We start from the raw sequence: 23320 nt of genomic DNA on the forward strand, positions 1-23320 counted from the left end.
CAGAAGGGCGTGGCAGTAAAATAGACCATGGAGGACAGGAGGAAGGGGATACGGGCATGGCATATGGACAGGCAGGGTGGAGGTGGCAGGGACAGGTTACAGTCATCTGACAATGCTAGGCAGGTGGGAGGGGAGTGGCAGCTCAACAGAACACTCAGAGTAGATAGGAGTGGCAGGTCCAAGGAACATGGTGGGCAAAAAGGATGGAGCAAGGGCATGCACAAAGACATCGGAGAGCAGGGGGAAGGAGAATAGGGGCAGCAAGCTAAGCACAGAGGCTAAGCAGGAGGTCAATGATGGGCCATAGAATTGGGCAATGGAGGGCAGGAGGAGTGGACTGGTACATCATGCTAAATGGAGTGCAGTGGCAGCACATCAGACCATGCATGGCAGGAGGGAGGAGGCTAGTCCATGGATTCAGACAACAGAGGATAGGGAGGAGGTGGATGGGGCAGCAAGCTAACTGTTCAGAGAAGGTGGGTGTTATGAACTTTATTGTTTTTAAAATGTGTGTCTGTGCGAACTACTTAAAATATGAACAAGTATGCAGCATAATCTCACTTTTATTCAGGAAGAAGAGGACGTTTGTGACTGTGACTCCGGGCTCACTTGGCAGAAACACCCCCTGACCCTCCACCCCCCATCGCAAAATGTAATGACCGTGAAAAGGGTAGGTGGACGCAGATTTGAAAATTGAAAATGAAAACTAGATATAGTATATGGTATAAACTATGCACCAAAAAGTGTGATATAAGGTGAACCAGGGCGTGAAATATAATATGCAATACATTGTGCGCAATGATAGATTCATTGGAGAGCGCGAGATAGCACAGGCACTAGCGCGTGCTATTGGATATGCGCCTTGGAGTGTAATATGCACAGGGCAGTGTTGTGTAACCTAACTAGTCTCTGAAGTTGTAATCTAAAATATGTGCTGGGGAGTGTAACGTTGCATATGCACTGTGACAAAGATATGGGGCCCGATTCACAGAACTAACTTAAGACAAAATCCTAAACTTACTACCATTTTGGTATTCACAGAAGGCACTTACTCATTTTGGTATTCACAGAAGGCACTTACTCATTTCGATATTCACAGAAGTTAGGAGTCCTAACTTTAGGACTCCTAAATGCCTTCTGTGAATACCGAAAGTCTTAAATTTAGGATTTTTCGCAGTATAGTTTTAGTATAATTAGGACTCCTAATTTTAGGACTCCTAAATGCCTTCTGTGAATACCGAAAGTCTTAAAATTAGGATTTTTCTCAATTTAGTAGTCCTAAATTTAGGACTCCTAAGTTTAGGACTCCTAAATGCCTTCTGTGAATACCGAAAGTCTTAAAATTAGGATTTTTCTCAGTTTAGTAGTAGTATAGTTAGGACTCCTAACTTTAGGACTCCTAAATGCCTTCTGTGAATACCGAAAGTCTTAAAATTAGGATTTTTCTCAATTTAGTAGTCCTAAGTTTAGGACTCCTAAGTTTAGGATTCCTAAATGCCTTCTGTGAATACCGAAAGTCTTAAAATTAGGATTTTTCTCAGTTTAGTAGTAGTATAGTTAGGACTCCTAACTTTAGGACTCCTAAATGCCTTCTGTGAATACCGAAAGTCTTAAAATTAGGATTTTTCTCAATTTAGTAGTATCAGAACGGCCACAGGGCGCGTTTACACAGTGGTGAAGGGAGGGGACGGGGCCTGAGGTGACGTGTGCACACACGCCCTGTGGCGCGTTTTAAGTTGGGGAAATACTTCCCTTTCAATCCTGAGGGACCCTGGGGGCCAACTAGCCCACCAGGTGCTTCCAGTAAGTGCCACTACTCTGCGTTGCAGAGAGGTGGTGCAGGCCGTGTCCCTTTTTACACCTCTCTGCAATGGCGCTTACTGGACGTACCTAGTGGGCTATTTTGCTCCTAGGGACCCTCTGGATTCAAGGGGACTTAATCTCCCAACTTAAAACGGCCACAGGGCGTGTTTACACAGTGGGGAAGGGAGGGGACGGGGCCTTAGGTGACGTGTGCACACACGCCCTATGGCACATTTTAAGTTGGGGAATGAATTCCCCTTCAATCCTGAGGACCCTGGGGGCTAACGGCCACAGGGCGTGTTTACACAGTGGTGAAGGGAGGGGACAGGGCCTGATTTAACGTGTGCAAACACGCCCTGTGGCGCATTATAAGAGGTAGTTTTAATCCCCTGCCCTATTATATACTAGGGGCTTACAGAGGAGGTCATGCTAATCACAGGGGGACCCCAACGCATAGTGTTCCCTAGTGTTTGTAGGTGTTTTCACTGTTTTCTGAGTGTCTTTTAACATAGCACTGGCTCTAGGACTGGTTAGTCAGACTCATTTACCACCAGTATCTGTCTGAAAAAGTTGAGGGTACAGGATGATTTTGCAACAAGGCTTCTGCACGTTATCCTTCTTCCTGCACTTTTCTTCGTCTTTGAGGACTTCTCTTGCTTCTTTCTGCATTTCTTTTTTTTTCTTTCTGTGCGTTTTTTCTTGTTTCTTCACATGTCCTATCTCTGTAGGCATAGTTAGAAATTAGCATTTAAAAAACCTTTGAAATTCACTGAAAAAAACATAGGTTTCAGGCACGTTATTGTTAGGAATTAGCATTTAAAAAACCTTAGAAATTCACTGAAAAACCATAGATTTCAGGGGTGTTATAGTTAGCTGGACTTTTCACACGTACAAAACCATTGAAATTCCCACGTTATAGTTAGCTCAGCTAACTATAACTCACGCGCCCACAATGCACTAATGATGACGTCACATATTACATCACTCATGACATGTCAGTGACATCACTGATGACATCTCAAATGACATCACTGATGACATCACTGATGACATCATCCTTGTGATAGAGTGGCAGACCTCCTCTCCCCCTAATATAACCTTTGATACACACATTCAAAAATAGAAACTAAAATTTTCAAAACAATGGACATATCAATACCAGTTACAACAACCTATTCAGTAATTCTAAGATCCACATACACATCCACTCATTCACCAACAGTCCTATACAGTCACTCATACATGTACTCCCTCATCATATGTACTCATACACCTATACATCCTGTTACACAACGCCACTCATCCATAGAGTTACTCACACACATAGTCACTCATGCTAATAAAGAATCAAACATTCATTTACTTGCATATACAGTTACACACATACCACCACACTTACTTCAACAGAAAATTACACATACTTAGTCTTTTAAACAACCACTTATAGAAACACATACTTATTCATACAGGAACTCTTCCAATCTCTCATTCTCACATATACTCACTTATATAGACCAATAGTCACACATACTAATTTAAAACATATGTAGTTACTCATAAAGAAACTATTCAGACAGTCATTCACTCACTAACACACCCATGCACACACTTATCAACCCATACAGTCCTGCACACATGCTGTCTTCAACACATACAGTGAGTCACTCATTCATGCACCTATGCACTATATAATACCCCCACCGAACCATACAGACACTCAGACACTCATACTGATACTCAAAAAACCAACTAATTACCTATATAGACACTCATGTAGCTACTCACGAACCCATGCAGCCACTTATACACAAAGTGAGAGACTGATACAGATATTTACATATTTAAACATTACTCACTAAGCCATGTATTCACTAAGATACACTTAATCAGTCAGTTATACAATACATTTTTCAAAAACAAATCATCCATTTAGACACTTATATACCATTTATTCTTCCATCGACGTTGAGATATACATATATAACAACATATGTAACATTCAGAAAAACACATATTCACTGGATGATATCATCAGTGATGTCATCAGTGATGTCATTTGAGATGTCATCAGTGATGTCATGAGTGATGGCACTGACCATGTCATGAGCGATGTAATATGTGAAGTCATCAGTAGTGCATTGTGGGCGCGCGAGTTATAGTTAGCTGAACTAACTATAACGGGGGAATTTCAATGGTTTTGTATGAGTGAAAAGTCCAGCTAACTATAACGCCCCTGAAACCTATGTTTTTTTCAGTGAATTTCTAAGGTTTTTTAAATTCTAATTCCTAACTATAACGTGCCTGAAACCTATGTTTTTTTTCACTGAATATATACATACATACATACATATCTAAACCCTCCCCGGGGGAAGAATTACATTTTATCTGCCAGGAGAGGAGACAAACCTTACGGCCACGAGCTCAACAAATGAACAACGCAGATGATTTTCCAACTACAAGCGCAGGCAGAGGCGAAAAGCAGACAAGAGGCACGCGCAGACCATACAGAAGAGGTGGCAGAAGAAATTGGTAATACCTACACAACAACTAAATGATAACAACAATACTATAATCAATCTGTCAAATATCAGTTTGACGAATCAAGAAATGAACATGTTAAATCTAGGACTTTCATATGCTCATAAAGTGAACTTTGACTATGCTACAACAAGATTGGACATCTACAAAGGTGTCAGAAAATTGAAATTAAAAAAATATTACTATCTTATGAAAACCAAAAAAGATAATGATGACAAAAAAAAGGTAACTGAAGTAAATCAAATGTCTAATGATGGAAGCAGCAGTTCATGCATGTCACAAAGTGATCAAACACTCCTTCGGACAATGGAAGAGCTATGGAACGAAAATGTTAGCAGTTCGGCAAATAACACTGATTTTGAAACAAGACAAACTGACAATATGAGAGAAATTATATCTACTCCATTTAGAACAAAATCTACCTTCAACCCAATCATGATGAGAGACTCGATTGACTTATTCCATGAATCAACAACAGCAGATATAAAAAAACTAAACAAAAGTGTGGCAGGCAAAATAACCACCTCCAATAACAAAGACTTGCAATACAGAAACCTAATCAAAAAATTGAAAGAAAATGATGATGTTGTAATTCACAGTAGCGATAAAGGTGGTAACATTGTGCTATGGCCTAGAAACATGTATGACAAAGAAGCATACAGTCAACTATATATGAAATATAATATGCAATACATTGTGCGCAATGATAGATTCATTGGAGAGCGCGAGATAGCACAGGCACTAGCGCGTGCTATTGGATATGCGCCTTGGAGTGTAATATGCACAGGGCAGTGTTGTGTAACCTAACTAGTCTCTGAAGTTGTAATCTAAAATATGTGCTGGGGAGTGTAACGTTGCATATGCACTGTGACAAAGATATGGGGCCCGATTCACAGAACTAACTTAAGACAAAATCCTAAACTTACTACCATTTTGGTATTCACAGAAGGCACTTACTCATTTTGGTATTCACAGAAGGCACTTACTCATTTCGGTATTCACAGAAGTTAGGAGTCCTAACTTTAGGACTCCTAAATGCCTTCTGTGAATACCGAAAGTCTTAACTTTAGGATTTTTCACAGTATAGTTTTAGTATAATTAGGACTCCTAATTTTCGGACTCCTAAATGCCTTCTGTGAATACCGAACGTCTTAAAATTAGGATTTTTCTCAATTTAGTAGTCCTAAGTTTAGGACTCCTAAGTTTAGGACTCCTAAATGCCTTCTGTGAATACCGAAAGTCTTAAAATTAGGATTTTTCTCAGTTTAGTAGTAGTATAGTTAGGACACCTAACTTTAGGACTCCTAAATGCCTTCTGTGAATACCGAAAGTCTTAAAATTAGGATTTTTCTCAATTTAGTAGTCCTAAATTTAGGACTCCTAAGTTTAGGACTCCTAAATGCCTTCTGTGAATACCGAAAGTCTTAAAATTAGGATTTTTCTCAGTTTAGTAGTAGTATAGTTAGGACTCCTAACTTTAGGACTCCTAAATGCCTTCTGTGAATACCGAAAGTCTTAAAATTAGGATTTTTCTCAATTTAGTAGTATCAGAACGGCCACAGGGCGCGTTTACACAGTGGTGAAGGGAGGGGACGGGGCCTGAGGTGACGTGTGCAAACACGCCCTGTGGCGCGTTTTAAGTTGGGGAAATACTTCCCTTTCAATCCTGAGGGACCCTGGGGGCCAACTAGCCCACCAGGTGCTTCCAGTAAGTGCCACTACTCTGCGTTGCAGAGAGGTGGTGCAGGCCGTGTCCCTTTTTACACCTCTCTGCAATGGCGCTTACTGGACGTACCTAGTGGGCTATTTTGCTCCTAGGGACCCTCTGGATTCAAGGGGACTTAATCTCCCAACTTAAAACGGCCACAGGGCGTGTTTACACAGTGGGGAAGGGAGGGGACGGGGCCTTAGGTGACGTGTGCACACACGCCCTATGGCACATTTTAAGTTGCTCATAAAGTGAACTTTGACTATGCTACAACAAGATTGGACATCTACAAAAAAAATTGAAATTAAAAAAATATTACTATCTTATGAAAACCAAAAAAGATAATGATGACAAAAAAAAGGTAACTGAAGTAAATCAAATGTCTAATGATGGAAGCAGCAGTTCATGCATGTCACAAATTGATCAAACACTCCTTCGGACAATGGAAGAGCTATGGAACGAAAATGTTAGCAGTTCAGCAAATAACACTGATTTTGAAACAAGACAAACTGACACTATGAGAGAAATTATATCTACTCCATTTAGAACAAAATCTACCTTCAACCCAATAATGATGAGAGACTCGATTGACTTATTCCATGAATCAACAACAGCAGATATAAAAAAAACTAAACAAAAGTGTGGCAGGCAAAATAACCACCTCCAATACCAAAGACTTGCAATACAGAAACCTAATCAAAAAATTGAAAGAAAATGATGATGTTGTAATACACAGTAGCGATAAAGGTGGTAACATTGTGCTATGGCCTAGAAACATGTATGACAAAGAAGCATACAGTCAACTGAATGACAGATCACGTTATGAACGTAGCAATCAAGCAAAACTGTCTATGTCATACACGGAATACTATGTGAAACTTCCTGGGTGGAAACAGGAGAGTCTAATCACAAGAGAATAATATAAATACCTTAGGAATGAACATCCAACTACCCCTTTAATTTACTTTATCCCAAAGATACATACAAACCGAGATAATCCCCCTGGCAGCCCTATCATCTCAGCCATGGATGGATTATTAGAACATACTACTAGATATATTGACTTTTTCCTTCAAGACTTTGTCAAAGACCTACCCAGCTATGTTCGGGATACAAGCGATTTTTTAAGACAAATTTCTGAATTTGAGTGGCAAGACGATTATCTGATGATGGCATTGGATGTAACCTCGTTATACACGAGTATTGAACACATGGATGGTATAGCAGCAATAAAACACTATCTGTCTAGGAGATCTATCTCATTGAAATGTCATAGCAATATGTTAATTGACATGATAATATTCTGTTTACACAACAACATATTCATGTTCAATAGCCAACTATATCGACAGACGAGAGGAGTCGCCATGGGAGCCAGTTTCTCTCCTAGTTACGCATGCTTACATATGGGTAAGTGGGAGGAACTGGCTCTCATGGACGTACATAAACATAATATGGTGACTAATGTAAAAATGTGGCGACGTTACATTGATGACCTTTTTATAATATGGCAGGGAACAGAAAGTGAAGCCCATGAATTTGTGCAAAATCTTAACATCAATGATATCAATCTCAAATTTACGGCCACTATAAGCTCTAGTTCTGTGGAATTTTTAGACACCCAGGTATTTGTTGACAATCACAAAATTCAAACCAGATTATTTAGGAAGAAAACTGCAGGCAATTCAACGCTTCACGCAAGCAGTATGCATACAAAACATCTGGTCAACAGTATACCGTATGGTGAAATGTTACGACTGCGAAGAATATGCAGTAATAACAATGACTTGGTGGCAGCTCTGAAAGAGAGCAAAGGTAGATTCCTACAGAGAGGGTACCAGGAAAGAACAATAGACAGAGCCATTGAAAGGTCATGCGAGAAAAGTAGAAATTACATTTTAAAAGTAAAAGAAAAAGGAACAGAGGAGGATACAAAAACACAAGGGGCTGCAGATTTTTGTATGATTTTAAAGTATAATAATCAGCACAAAGAGATTAAGAAAATTATTCACAAAAATTGGGCGATGGTACTATGTGACCCTGTTATAGGCCCTCTAGTGCCTCGAAGTGTCCCCATCACCTATAGTAGAGCACCATCAACCAGGGACAAAGTCATCAAGACAAATCCTGAAATCATTGACAGAAGCAGCTGGCTACAAATGAGAAGGGGATTTTTTAGATGTAAAACGTGCAAGGCGTGCACACATGGTATTAATAAAAACACTTATAACACCCCTTTCAGCGATAGGGAATACAAAATAGACAAATTACTAACATGTAAAACGGAGTTTGCTGTGTATGTGTTGCAGTTCACTTGTGCCTGCAATACGTAGGCAGCACTGTGTTGCAGGTGCATCAACGCATTCTTCAGCACTTACGTGCCATAACAAATCAAGATAACACATATCCTGTGGCACGTCACTTTAAAGAGAAACACTACTCCGACAACACAGCCCTCAAATACTTTGTTGTAGACTCAGTACCACCTAGCAGACGAGGAGGAGACAGTATCACTAAACTGAGAAGATCTACATACATGTCTAAGTTGAAAACTATCACTGTATTATTAGTAAAATTTGCAAGTTAAGAAACACAATGGCAAGAATTAGAAACTGCATAAAAACACTAATTAATGCTTTAAATTGATTCCTTTAAAATGGGGTATACATATTAATATGTATATATTTTAAGTATTTATTTATATATTTATTTATTTATATATTTATCTATATTGTATTGTATTGATATTGTATTTATATATGCCGTAACTTATTGGAATCTGCACATTGCACTTTAAAGCTGCTAAATAGGTTAACCATGTTGAGGTATTCCGGTATCCATAGATATCTTTCTTAAATCATGTAAGAGACTTTCAAAATAGAAAATTATTGAATATGTCTGTAAGATCATAGAGAACTTAGATGCTATTCTTTATGGTTTTAGGTTGCTGATATGCCCAACTCTCATTGCACTTAAGCACATTGCACTTTTTGTACATACAATGCACGGTTTTGCACAGCATAATTTTGCACAACATACTTTGTTGACACGTAGGGGTCCGGACTGTCTGATTATATATTGTGTGCAAACAGGGATTTAACCCTATAAAATGTGACAATGCAATCAGTATGGGATATAAATATCATTTACTATCTGTAACAGCAAGTATAAAAGAAATATATATAACTTTGATTGCCAATGAGGTATCCATTGTGTGTATAATTTTAAGTAGAATTTTAAACAATGGGTTTACAAATATGCCGATTACGATAACACAATGATGTCTGTCTTTTATGTCTGTCTTTTATATCTATGACCATGTGATGTTGCCAAAGTGTTGTGCATGACTTTAAATAAGACACGTAATGTGATCAAGGCTCTACGGAGCTGAAACGCGTTATGGCGACGGTGGAATAAACACTTTCTAGCACCAGTCTGGGTCCGTGTCCGTCATTTGGTAAAGAAACGATACCTACAGCGGAATCCACGTTATATATATATATAAATATATATATATATATATATATATGAAGAAGTATAATGAATGGAGTCAGATTCCGACAGCCTCAAGGATTTTTGTTCTATGAACACTTAGCGATATGGATCAGAATCTGCTTAAACAATGACAGACTGATACCACAGATTATTCAATGAAATCAATAAACACACTCATTATTCATGCCGATTGTTGGCAACAACTGAGAAGATCTAGGATTTAGAAAACTCCTTGGAAAAATATCAAGAAAAAGAAGAGGGGAAAAAAAGCCTTTGAGCAACTAGAGAAAGAAATTAGAAAAGCATGAAAAAGAAGCACAACTTCAAAAATGTAAAACATTCAACACAACACAGACTACACTACTGGAAGAATTTCACTTTTTCCAGATGATTTGATGCAATTTATAGCAGACAAACAATGGATCAAATGCAGGATAATAGTAGACCCCCGTCAAGCTTAGAAAGCTCTGAAGTCAGTTCAGGGGATGAAGGACCAGTTACAATGCAGTTAAAATTGTGTTTGCCCAGAGAAATGCGCCTCTTCCGAATGATAATTTGAGGGGAGGCAAGAGAGCTCCAACTACTGGAAATCAAAAAGAACAAGGGGGAGCAGCAAAAGTCAAAGACAAAAGTGTCAGAGGTACAAAGAAGTGTACAGCACAAACATATGCATTTCAGAGGATGATTTGGTAATCAACTTATCAACAAAAAGTTTGAACAATAAGTATAGAAATTTGCTAAACAAAAGGTATACATTTTGGTCCTGTACAGAAATTAATTTCGCCACAGCAAGAGTGGCTTGATACAAATTTTGTAGAAAATGAAAATTTAAAAAATACTTTGCTATGAAAACATACATGAGAAGGTCTAGTGCTCCTCAAATATGTATAACTTTGATAACAGAAGATATTGCCCCCATGAAAGTTCTATCTAGCATAGAAATGGAGTCATGCACATCACAGAGAGTTGACCATTTGGAAGAAATATCGGATCAGGAGTATTATTAAATAATGGGAACACAAACCCATAAATTGATCATCAGTAGTTGTATCCCAAAATCAAAGTTATGCTCACAACTTCCACAAGGCAATGCATTAGATCTATTTCAGAAATTGATGGCAGAGGAATTAAAAGATATATCTCTAAAAGAGAGAAAGAACTGTTGCCAACAATGGAGAAATATGGCTGTGGAAGACTGATGGGGATTAAAAGATCTGCAAAAAGACAAGTACATTGTCATAAAAGCCTCTGATAAGGGAAGAAACATAGTGGATCACATTAAATACTATGAGGAAGTAAAAAGACAGCCTACTCATCCTAACTACTATGAAAGATTGGAAGAGAATCTGATTAATAAAATCATGATGGAATTTTATAAACAACTGCAAGATTGGCATAAAATAGGGCTGCTCAAAGATGAGGAATTCCAATATTTGAAGAAGAACCAGCCCACCACACCAACGATATATATATTATTAAAGGTATAAAATCCCCCAGGGTGACAGATTGTGAGTTCCTATGATGCTTTATTTGACAATGCATTCAGGTTTGTCGATATCTTTTTGTTCCATATGTAGCAAACCTCACATCTTATATCAGGGACTTAATGGGCTTTTTAAATCACATTAATGGCATTATTTGGAAGACAGAATATATAATGCCCATAACTGCATTGTAAACCAACCAACTGCACTACAGAGAACGTTTAGGACTCATAAGAGATTCTTCTGAGGAGAAGGAGTTTGAAACTTAGGTACAAGAGATGCTTGTAAGATTTAAGACACAAGGCTATCCTGTATCTGTTTTTGTAGATGCATTGAAGAGTGAAAGAGCATGAAACAGAGAGGATTTGTTGGTGCCTAAGACTATCGAAAAGATAAACAAGAAAAAATAACAAGACACATAATGGATTTAAAACCTCTCAAACAATAATGTCCAAAAGCTACAATTTGAATATAAAATGAACAATTATACCATTAATTATTTGGACATTTAAGCGTACATTAAAAATGAAAAAATGTGAACAAAACTGCATATTAAACCAACTAGTTGCAATAGTATTTTATTTGCCTAAAGTAAATATCCAAAGGCACTGAAATGGACTGTGCCCTATTGTTGTTTTTAAGCATGATTCTTTACCACAAAGATTTATCAAAATGTTAAAGGTTGATAATTAACAGGCATTAATGGAAAAGTTAATTTTCTGTTGCATTTTTGAAAATATCATAAACTCTGCTGTGGAAAATTTGTTGTATATAATTTGATTCTGTATAAATGCATTTCCATTGTGAATTACTCGAAACATATTGCACGCAGTGTTCACTGATTTAAAACAGGAAATAACATATGTAGGTTTGTGCTGATTTTAAAGTAGGTGGAGAGAATAAGGGATGTTGTCATTTAAATAGACAATCTAATAGTTACCACTCTATGGTCCAGTTGAAGGGTCCGGCCTCTACACGTAGTCTTATATTGTCACACACGATGCAGCTGGCTGAAAAAAGAAAAAAAAAATATTTATGAAGAACAAATACCGGACTGTGCCATTTTTCCTACTTAAACCTGCAATTGTAAGTCTCTAACTGTGAGTTAGCTGCTTCAGGAATATATATATATTGCATAGTTCCAGCCTGAATCCAACTCTCTGGAATCAAGAATGGCGGACACGGACCCAGATTCGTGCTCAATTATTTTTATTTCCGGATGTCAAGACGCGTTTCAGCTCACACGAGCCTTGTTCACTCGGCATGGCAAGACATTTTTTCAGTGCTTTTAAAGTGGCAGTGCAACAGAAATCCGATGGCCACGTGACCGGCAGTACAATAAAACTGGAGAAAATACTCACAAAGTTAAGTACCTAACACATCATTCTATGTGTAGCCTCCAATGATTCAGTAGATATAGATATGTAAAGATAAAATTATCCATACAAATATTTGTAAAATGTTGAGGCAAACTAAACTTGTACATAGCGATAACCGAATGGCAGTAAAATACATCATAAAATGCTGTACGGGCTGGTAATCATAATTTCAATCAACAGTCCTGTCACATAGTAAGGTACATAAACTTAATACATTGTCCCTGTTTTTGAAAATAGGGTCGTACTGGTAAGCCACGCGGTCAACAATCAGTGCAAAAGTGTTTGAGAAGTGCAAAGTGCAAAATAAATAGTTGATTTCATAAAAAACAGCAGTTACATTATGGACTATGAATCACACCAAAATGGCACCAAACAGAGTTTAAGTTCATAGCTCCATATAGTATCAAAGAGTGTTTGAGGCCAAATATGGTTTCATATGATAGGAACACTCTACAAGGAGATGTGGAAAAGGAATCTGCTGGGGGATGTGTGCCATTATGCGTTTCAGGCTTGTTACAGTAAAATACCCGTGATTCCCTGGCATAGGAAGTAGTAGATCCATGTCAGAACAAGAGTTATGTTGGTGAAAGTCACATGGCTCAAAGACTCCCCATTATGTTTTTTTTTCAAATGGTACTGCCTCCTAGTTAGCTTAAAGTACATTTGCGGCTGATATACTTGTCTGTTGTTGCGCAGACTGGCAGGTAATAAATATGTGTATTCAGGTGGGTATAAATATGTGCAAGAGAGCATGTGCAAAAAATAGATGTATAATACATGAAAAAGGACATGTACTGCATGCATCCTATATGTTCGTATAAGATAGGTGGGCAGGATTTCTCACAAGTTCGACGCTAACTCATAGAGCAGGGATATATGAACATATAAATAAATAAATAAATAAATACGGGATTATCCATGTCAAAACTATACAAAGAATATGAATAAAATCGTATGTTCATCATAAATATATAATTATATAAATGCATATATAAAATTGAGTTATTAGCTAAAATCATCCACTACAAATGGAACTTGCCTAATAAATAGTACAGTTATCTATAATAAATAGTAGCAATGTAATGTCATATGCACATTTGATATTGTCCTCACCAAGCTTTATTGTACACATAAGTAAAAATACCCAATTGTCTATCGTACTATACAATCTTAAAAACATGTATGGAGGTCTTCAGTGACATTGAGCCCATTGGGGTGCTTGGTGTCAAACTGCAGGATGTATCTGGTTTCTAGCCTCCTGAGTTTGTAATCTCTATCTCCACCCCTTCTGCTGGGAGAAATTGTGTCTATCACATAGTAGCTCAGTTCCTTGTTGTTAGATTGATGTACTTCTCTAAAGTGCCTGGCTACTGGATAAGTGCTGTCTTGGTTTGTGATAGCGCGAAGGTGTTGGAGAATATGCTTGTGTACTTGAAGTTTTGTACTCCCAATATACTTTAAGCCACACGAGCATGTGAGTACATAAACTGCGTATTCAGTTTTGCATGTTAACTGTTTTGTGATCTTATACTTTCTTTGGCAGAAACGGACAGTGTAAGATACAGTATTAACACCATGAATGCATGCTTTACATGTTTTACAATGAATAAAACCCTTGTGTGTCTGCAGCCAGGAGGTGTTTTCAATGATCTCTGGATTAGTTGTGACAAAACGGTCCCTCATGGAGGGAGCTTTGCTATGGGTGATGGACACCCTCTGAGGAAGCAGGGGTCCTAACACTGGGTCATTCAGTACTAGTGGCCAACTTGATTGTATGATCTTGTGGATTTCTTTGTGCTGTCTACTGTATCCTATGATAAGGCCGAATTTCTGCATGGCATTGGGGTTTAAATCAGTTCTGGTTGCAATGGGGGTATTCACCACCTGCTTATCTCTAAGTAGATCTTTCCTGTCAAGCATCTGGGTTTTAGCTATTGCCTGGTTAATGGTTTTGGGTGAATAACCTCTTTCCAAAAACCTCTGCCTGCTCAATTCCAGTGCAATCTTAAGATCAACCTCGGTACTGCAAATCCTTTTGAGTCGAAGCATCTCACCATATGGGATGCTATTCACTAAATGTCGCGGGTGAGAACTGGTTGCGTGCAGTGTAGAATTTCCAGCCGTTTCTTTATGGTACAGGCGGGTTTGTAGTTTGTTGTTCTGTACAAATACCTGTGTGTCTAGAAAATTAACGCTAGTCTCACTGATCGTGGCTGTGAAATGCAAATTGAGGGAATTGCAGTTAATCTGTTCAACAAATTGCAAAGCCTGTTGTTTGGTCCCATGCCATACTAAAAACAAATCATCGATGAAGCGGAGCCAAATTTGTACATTGTGTTTCATAATGTTAGTGTACACCGCCTTCAGGACCAGCTCCTCCCACCAGCCCATGTGTAAGCAAGCATAGCTGGGGGAGAAGATAGCCCCCATAGCAACCCCCCTAGTTTGTTGATATTGGAGGTAGTTAAACATAAAGATGTTATTATGAAGACAAAAGTCAATCATAGAAATAAGCATCTCATTGTGTGACCTGTAAAGTGCAGATCTTTGGGACAGATAGAACTGAACTGCATTGATGCCATCATTATATTGGATACTCATGTAGAGAGCTGATACATCGAGTGCCATTAGCAAATAATCTGTACACCAATTAACATTTGTGATCTTTCTAATGAAGTCACTGGTGTCCCGCACATATGAGGGTGTCATTTGAGATGTCATCAGTGATGTCATGAGTGATGTCACTGACCATGTCATGAGTGATGTAATATGTGACGTCATCAGCAGTGGATTGCGGGCGCGCAAGTTATAGTTAGCTGAACTAACTATAACGGGGGAATTTCAATGGTGTTGTATGAGTGAAATGTCCAGCTAACTATAAGATGTGTTAAACCTATGGTTTTTTCAGTGAATTTGCGAGGTTTTTTAAATGCTAATTCCTAACTATGACGTGTGTGAAACCTATCGTTTTTTCAGTGAATTTGCAAGGTTTTTAAAATGCTAATTCCAAACTATAACGTGTGTGAAACCTATGGTTTCTTTAGTGAATTTGCAAGGTTTTTAAATGCTAATTTCTAACTATAACGTGTGTGAAACCTATGGTTTTTTTAGTGAATTTGCAAGGTTTTTTAAATGCTAATTTATGTATGTATTATTGTATTTTCTTTATATTTATTGTACAATAAACTACCTTTGTATATAGTTATAGATTGACTGTATCCTGTAATATGGAATGGCTCAGCTCTTTTTTTTAATTTGGATACAGTTGAACAGCATAGTAAATATCTTCTATAAACTCATAAACAGTTTAAAATGTTTTTTTTTGTTGTTGGGTTTTTCACCGTGCGCTCACCCGCAATTTTTTTTTTTTTTTTAAAGTATTTTTTTTGCTCTTGTGGGTCCTTTTGAGACCCTGTGACAAGGCCTAGGGCGTTAGGAAGTGTCTTCTGTTACTTGTTTTCACGTTCTTAACTTTTCTCTTTGGCTATCTTCTGCCGCGGGGGTGTGTGCACCGTGCGCGCACCCTGCGATTTTTTTTTATAAACAAAATGTTTACGAGATCCTTTAGGGACCCCCAGAGAAGGTCTAGGGGGTCAGGGAGTGTCTTCCCTGTCTCCTTTTCATGTTTTAGAAATCTGGTTAAAAGTAATTAATTTCTGCAGCGTGCGTGCACCGTTGTGCGTGCACCATTGTGCGTGCGCACACCGTGCACGCACGGCTAGTCATGTGATTACAAAACAACACTTTTCATTGGTTCATAGTAGTTTCTGTTCCGAATCTTCAAACACCACACCCACTCCCCTCACTATTTCTTCTCATTTCCTGGGACAAGGAGCTGAACATCTATCAAACGTTATAGAAAATGGCAGAACAGCAGTCTACTTCAGTCTACTTCAGGGAGTGAGGAGGAGACCTTTGTGGTACCACCAAGGAAGACCAAACAAAAAGACTCTTTTATTTGGAAATTCTTCACCTTTCCAGAGGGCCAAAAGAAGGTCAATGCACCGAAGGTGACATGCACTATTTGTGGAAGTGTGTTGTCCAGAGGAGATCCCACCAAGAAATACTCATTTAGTATTTATTCAATGTTGAGACACTTCAAGACAGTGCATCCTGTACATTATGCTTGAGAGACAACTAGAGCCCTAAGAGACAACCCTCCACCTGCTCAGCCGAGCAGATCATCTGCGGCCGCAGATTCTCCGTGTACCAGGTCACTGGACATCCGCCCACTTTTCCAGAAGGTGCACATACATTGTAATGTGTGCAATGCTGTTCTTTGCTACGGTGAGAGCAGTATTAACTTGATTGAAAACAAAATACAGCAGCACACATGCTCCAGCTCATAATCTTTTTCATTTATTGTTTTTGTTCCTGTTGAACAGTTTTTCATTGGCAGTTTTTTTTGGTGCTTTAAAAAAATCAAAAAAATACAAAATTGTTAAAACACTAAAAAAAAATACAAAACAAAAAAGACAAAAAAAAACAGTTATTTTCAGAACTCACTTCACTTTTCCAAGAAGAGCTATATTCCTAATATACTGTGTTGTAATTTTATTGAATGAATGTGTAGTGTATACATGAATGATTGAAATGATTGAAATGACTGAGTGAAGAGGAGGAAAGGACTGACAGAATGAGTGAGAAAAGGAAAGTATGATCAGTCATGAAAGGGAAGTGAAAGACTGACTGCAACAAAAGGACTAAGGGTAGAGGATACAGGTAAGAAGAGTGAATAAGTAAGGGAATGGCAGTGAGTAATGGAGAGTGAGGGAGGGGGAGTGAGAAAAGGGGAGTAAGGGACGGAGATAGGAAAAGGGAGTAGCAGATGAAGCTGATGAAGTACAGCAGGGTAAAGGGATTGAAAGTAAGAGAAGTGGAGCGATGGCGAGATAAGAGGTATGAGGATTAGAAAAGGGGGTAAGGGAAAGTGAGAGATGGGGAGTGAGGGGATGGAGGGATTTAGGAAACTGGAGTGAGAGAAAGGGAGTCAGGATTTCAATGAGCAAAGGAGAGTGAGGGAGAGTGAAGGAAAGAATGCGAAAAGGTGAAGGGTTGTGAGATACAGACAGGAGGAAGTGAAGTAGAAGAATAGGAGTGACTATGAGTAAAGGATAGTGACAGTTAGGGAAGGTGAGGGAAGGAGAATGACGGAGAAGGTTAAAAAATTAACATAGATGGAAAATGAGTGATGGAGAGAGGAGGAGTGGTAGAAACAGAGATGTTAAGGTAATTAAGGGTAAGACAGACAAAGGGAGAGAGACAGAAACAGAGACAGAGAGCAAGGAACTGAGAAGGAGTAAGGCAGTTTGAATGACTGAGACATATGGAGAAAGGGAGGGAAACATGGTTGAAAAAATAGTGATGGAGGCAGTAAACCTAGGGAAGTGGTAGAGAAGGAGTGAGGGAGTTACGAAAGAGCAGTAAAGGAAGAAGAGAGAGGGAAGGGGAATGAGAAAAGCAGAGTGAGGAGAAGTGAAGAAAAGGGAGCATGAAAGTGAAGGGGTGAGAAATACAGATATTTAAACTTACCTGACCAACAACATAACTTAATTAGAAATAAATGTTTTTTTTTAATTGCAAGAAAAATTGATTCAATTTCCTAAATTTTCTTTCTAGATCTGAAAAAAAAGAAAAAAGTAGTAATATTTAAAAATACATTTTAAAAAACAGTACACATATTTTCATATTTAACAAAGTAATTTTTTGCCCTTGTTTTGCCGTTTTCAGAATATATTGAATTTAACTGAAAATAGTGATATCAATTGTATTCATCACTTAACAGCGGGCAAAAAGCCCTGAATCTATCCTCAGTAAAACATACCTTGATAGAAATGTAACATATATATTAAAAATATTTTCTAAGAACAATAACTATTTACTATAAATAACGTCTGTAAATCTTGTTGCTTAAGCACATACACCAAAATAATATCTGTCAAAGAAGTCCACAATAGAAACATTTACCTTTCTATGAGGCCAAATGGTAATTTTTAAATCCTTTTTAGGTGAAATATCCAATGGTAATCCTATAAAATGGTTTCTTCAGATGCTACAATTTGTATCTAAAATTTTGGTTTTCGAAAAATTAAGTAGCAATTTGGTAATTCTGCAGGCAAACATTGCTTGAAAATCAATTGAGAATCATTACACAGTGTCCAGCCTTTTTCACATTTTAGGTAAACTGTGTAATGACCAGAAGTTATAGAAGGTCCATCATGGAAAATTATAGCAACTGCAACAAAAGTCTTTCCTGATATTGATAATTGATTTCCTATAAACTTCTTTATTAAAGTGTCCAATTTTGTTCCATCAGCTCTACAACGTTGTATCATTAAAATTATATACTGTCCATATTTCTTTAAAAATAACGTTGATAACAATTCTGATTTACATTGAGAACATTCCATGTTGTGATTTGCATCTTTAACTAATTTACTAAAAGTCACTGATTTACTCTCTGGTAATGTTAAATGTATGAACCTTTCAGAATCAACATTAGTGCTGCATGTGTTCATACAGTTTTCACAACAATGATCCCATATATAAGAGAGACCAAACATATTTTCTATTTCTACCCCTTCATCTTCCAGTACCATAAGCATATACATTAAGAATTCCTGTGCATCTTGCTGGACATTTTGTGTAAACTGTGTACATCCAGAGCATACATCTAAAAGATTTCTAACATCAGAAGCACTTTCTATTTTAGTGTTATCATTACTCAGCTTCTCATAAAGGAAACTCAGCAGAGAACAGAATCTTTTTTCATGATTTAGTATTATCTGCTCTTGCAAACTTTCAAGATAAAATACAACATTCAGCACTACATTAGCGTAGCAGTTGACACCAGAGCTATTTTCAAAATGACAACCAAAAACCTCTTCAACATTGTCCTTTTTCTTCTTGCTTGCTATGACATCACTCTCTTTTTGTTTTCTCCTCTGTACATCCTCATTACAGATATTCTCCATTCTCCTTTTCCGACAAACAACACGTTTTTCAAACACAGGATACTGACCTAAATGAGGAGCATAGCTTCTTCTTAATCTATTATACTCCTTTACACAATTTGCATCAGCACTAACTTTTGAATCATCAAAGTCTATCATGAATAAACCAGATAATTTTTTCACTCGTGGCAAAGCAACATATGCCATACCTTCTTTAAACACACTAGATCCAATGTTTACAAAAGCACTATCTACAGTTAATCCTTGAGATTTGTGAATAGTTACAGCATATGCTAGAGAAAACGGAAACTGCTTCCTACGTACATATATGTCTTTCACAAGCAAAAAACGAACTGAACAACGACTAATGTCTTTAACCTCTTCAATCTGATCAAATTTTATTTTTAAAAATTCAATTCCATCTTTTTTCTGGTAATTAACAAAACCGACAACTTTACCCATAGCTCCATTCACTAAACCTTTTTCTACATTCAAATGACGTCTGAAAATTACTCGACAAGTCATACATACATAAAGATTCTTTTCTAAACCAGCTGTTTTCTCAAGAGAATCCAATTTAGTTTTCAATTTGCCTGTCAATATAATAGTTATTCCTTCATGCTGTATTTTATCCACGGCTTCCATTTTTATAATCTCTTCATTTTCCAATTTCAAAAGTTCTTCATTGAATATAGAGCATTCATGTAGTGTTGGCATTAAGCAGATTACAGTATTTTTTTCTGCAATTTTCTTGTATATTTTCTCTGGAACTATTTGGACTGTTGGAAACAAATTACATAGCAATCGACTCTGTAAAGCTTTTCTGCCATGTTCTGTGAGTAGTCCAATTCTGATATCTTTGAGAATACTTGCATAATCATCATCATTTGCTTGCCGCATATTGGTAATGAGTTCTTTGTACTCAAAGTATGACCAAATATTCACATTACCTATACTTCCTAATGACTTTTTCGTGTCTTCATGTGCAAGAGTATTAAATACTGGTTGTCCTTTAACTGGAATGAGCTGCAGTAGATCCCCAAAAACTATAACATGTTTTCCTCCAAATAACACGTCTTAGTCTGTCTTTAGAATTTGCTGCATTCTTAAATGCACAAAGGCATGCATTAAGTTTGATACCATGCTTACCTCATCAATAATGAGAACTTTCATTTTCTTCAACACTCTTGAAACTTCAAAACATGCTTCTCCTGTCAGCTTGTGGTATTCTATTTTGTTTTCATGCTCTACTGGTAACATTAGCAAACGATGTAAGGTAATTCCTTTTATGTTATATGCTGCTAACCCAGTTGGAGCAGTAACAACACAAGACAAAGTTGAATCAGTTTTTTTCTGTAGGTAGCTTCTAATTACTTTAATTAAGACACTTTTTCCAGGTCCAGCTTGTCCACTCACATACATTCTGATTGGGTCAAATGATGTGCATGAGCACTCTTTATTTTCATGTAGTAATCCATGATCAATTTGTTTTGTGACTTCTTCATAAATTTGTTGTTGTTTATCATTCAGTTGTTGTTCCAAATTTGGTAAGTTTATTAAATCTTCCTGAGCTTGATTCATAGCTGTTTCCACTTCCGTCATGGCTATTGCAGCTTCATTTTCTACGATTGGTTGTCCTAGAGGATCTTGACTGAGCGTACCAGAACTTTGACTGTCTTGAGAACTGTCTCTAGCTACTTCAGCTGCAATTGTACCTTCTTGTTCAATTTCTTCATTTAACATATGTACATAATTTGCGAAAGTACTGCATTCTATGCTATCTTTACATGCATTAAAGGAATCTTCATAGCTCTGAAAATCTCCAAGTAAATTATCCTCTGAACGCCATGGTTTAAACAGCTGTAAAAGTGCTAAGTAGTAAAATTCCTTTTTGTCAGTAGTGTCGCAACTCAGCTTCCTGTGATTAATCAAACTTCCTTTTGTTTGTCTCACCAAACATCCTTCCTCACCAATGACTTTATATTTTCCATTGTTGATGTCTTCTGTGGCATTCCGTGTAAAAATGTAGTTCTGCAGCACTTCATAGTGACACATGTTTTCAAGATGATGACTTCTGTTTGGGTAATATGTGTCCAACATATTTGTTTTCAAAATGTCTGTACTTTCTGGTTCGTTCTCTGCTAAATATTCAATTTCTCGAAAAGATTTCAGTACCCGATTTCACATTCCTGCAAGGCCTAAACTTACCCAGATTATTCTTCTGGATTTGGAGTACAGACTTGCAGATGATAACCTATCTGAGCATTCGTATGACCCAATTTCTCGATGCGATAACATCTTTAAACTGAAACTGTATAGCTTTTTACTGACAGCCTTCTCGTGAGAAATCTCTTCCCACATTTCTTTCAATTCCGTTTTCTCAGATTTAGTGATGTAAGATGTGACATACCGAGCAACAGCAATAGAATTGTCAGCTACATACTGAATATCCATGTTAGCATTCCACATGGATAAAATGACTGGGTTGTAGTCATTTATATATTTTGACTCTTCTTTTCTTCTTAGGTTGTTGGTATTTTTCGGAGATTTTCTTGTAATGGTATGTCGCACAGCTGACATAAAACTGTTTACTCTTCCTTTTGAAAGAACAGGTTGTGGAAATCCAAATCAACATTTTGTGTAGAATTTATCTTTACTCTTGTACTTTTGTCGACAGTATTTTCCACACCGATGACTTTGGAAACGTAAAAGTTTTTTCTTCTGTGCTTTTAGGTATAGTACATGTTGCATAATCTTCAATGAAAGATAAAACTGCATCATCAGAATCTGTTCCAAATTTTGGGGCATCCTTGATCCACAACAACATATGAATATGAGGAGCACCTCTTGCTTGGTACTCTTTTCTCCAAAAGAAATCCACAACTTCTCCAACAGGTGGATTTTTTTTATTGCAGATGAAGGACATCATAGCCTCAAATCTATGATTGAAATATCTGCAAACATTAACCGGATCCAATGAGCACAATTCTCCTGCTGTCTTGTATTGGATGTTTTCAATATTTGAATTTGCCTCTCGAAGAAAATCCAGTAAATCATCCCAAGCGTACTGAGCACAGCTAAGGGTAAGGAACCATGTAGGAGTTCCTAAATTCCGTAACATACATTTCAATTCTCCATGGTGTCGGTACCAATATTCATTAGTTTCACCCTGACAAGCCATCAGATTAATCAATTGAGATTCCAAATGATCATCTCGCTGTTGCACTTTGTTCATAAAATCATTTGCAGACACGTTACGTAGATGTACTCCAGTTTTTCAAATGTGATTTACTGCATAAGATAGTGCAGACAAGTCACTTTCAAATAAAAGATGGAACAAATAAGGAATACTTTGACAAAATCTTGGATCTTCTGCATATAATCTTGTAGTCCGATACTCAGAAGCAGGAATCTGTACTGGACGTTCATCATATCATCCACCTTTTCCTGTAGAAAACAGCTGGGGAAAACAACGAGCTTCCAAGCTCTCCTCCCATACACTCACAGGAGTTCCTTTTGCTTTTTTCATCTGAAACAGATCAATAGTGTTTCCCATAACTTCTTTAGAATGAAGAGGATGTATGCTAAAATGTTCATAAATTTCTTCTTCTTTTGACTTATCCACTTTTTCAATTTTCCCAGTTGGTATTCCTGTGTCTGCTAGTAAAACTTCTTCATCTTCATCCATATAAATTGATTCATATTATTTATTATTTCTTTTCAAATATAAATTTGCTCTTTGTACTTTTCGTACATCTACTAGCTCCTGCCAAATTTTCTTATTCTATGTAGGTACAACATTAACCAGAATAACTGATGGGTCAGTTTCCAAACTATCTGCATCAATTGTTTCAATATTTTTTTTCAAATCTAATGGCAAATAGACAATTCTTCCTTTTAAATCTCTTTGTAAATCTGAAGGAGGTAATTTACCTGTTTTGGGCTCCATACGAACTAAAG

At 37.4% G+C, this 23320-nt stretch overlaps 1 protein-coding gene across 1 annotated transcript in view; it reads right to left on the bottom strand.

Moving 5' to 3' along the window:
• LOC146811146 (uncharacterized) overlaps positions 1–23320 on the bottom strand; it is a 206484-nt gene that overhangs the window by 40742 nt on the left and 142422 nt on the right. The window contains exon 8 of the mRNA XM_085618212.1: positions 11969–12038. Within this exon, the coding sequence (XP_085474338.1) occupies positions 12012–12038 (27 nt within the window). The 3' untranslated portion in view covers positions 11969–12011. The remainder of the gene's footprint in view (positions 1–11968; positions 12039–23320) is intronic.

This window comes from Triturus cristatus, chromosome 7 (assembly GCF_964204655.1).
Source record: "Triturus cristatus chromosome 7, aTriCri1.1, whole genome shotgun sequence".
Classification (NCBI taxonomy): Eukaryota; Metazoa; Chordata; class Amphibia; order Caudata; family Salamandridae; genus Triturus; species Triturus cristatus.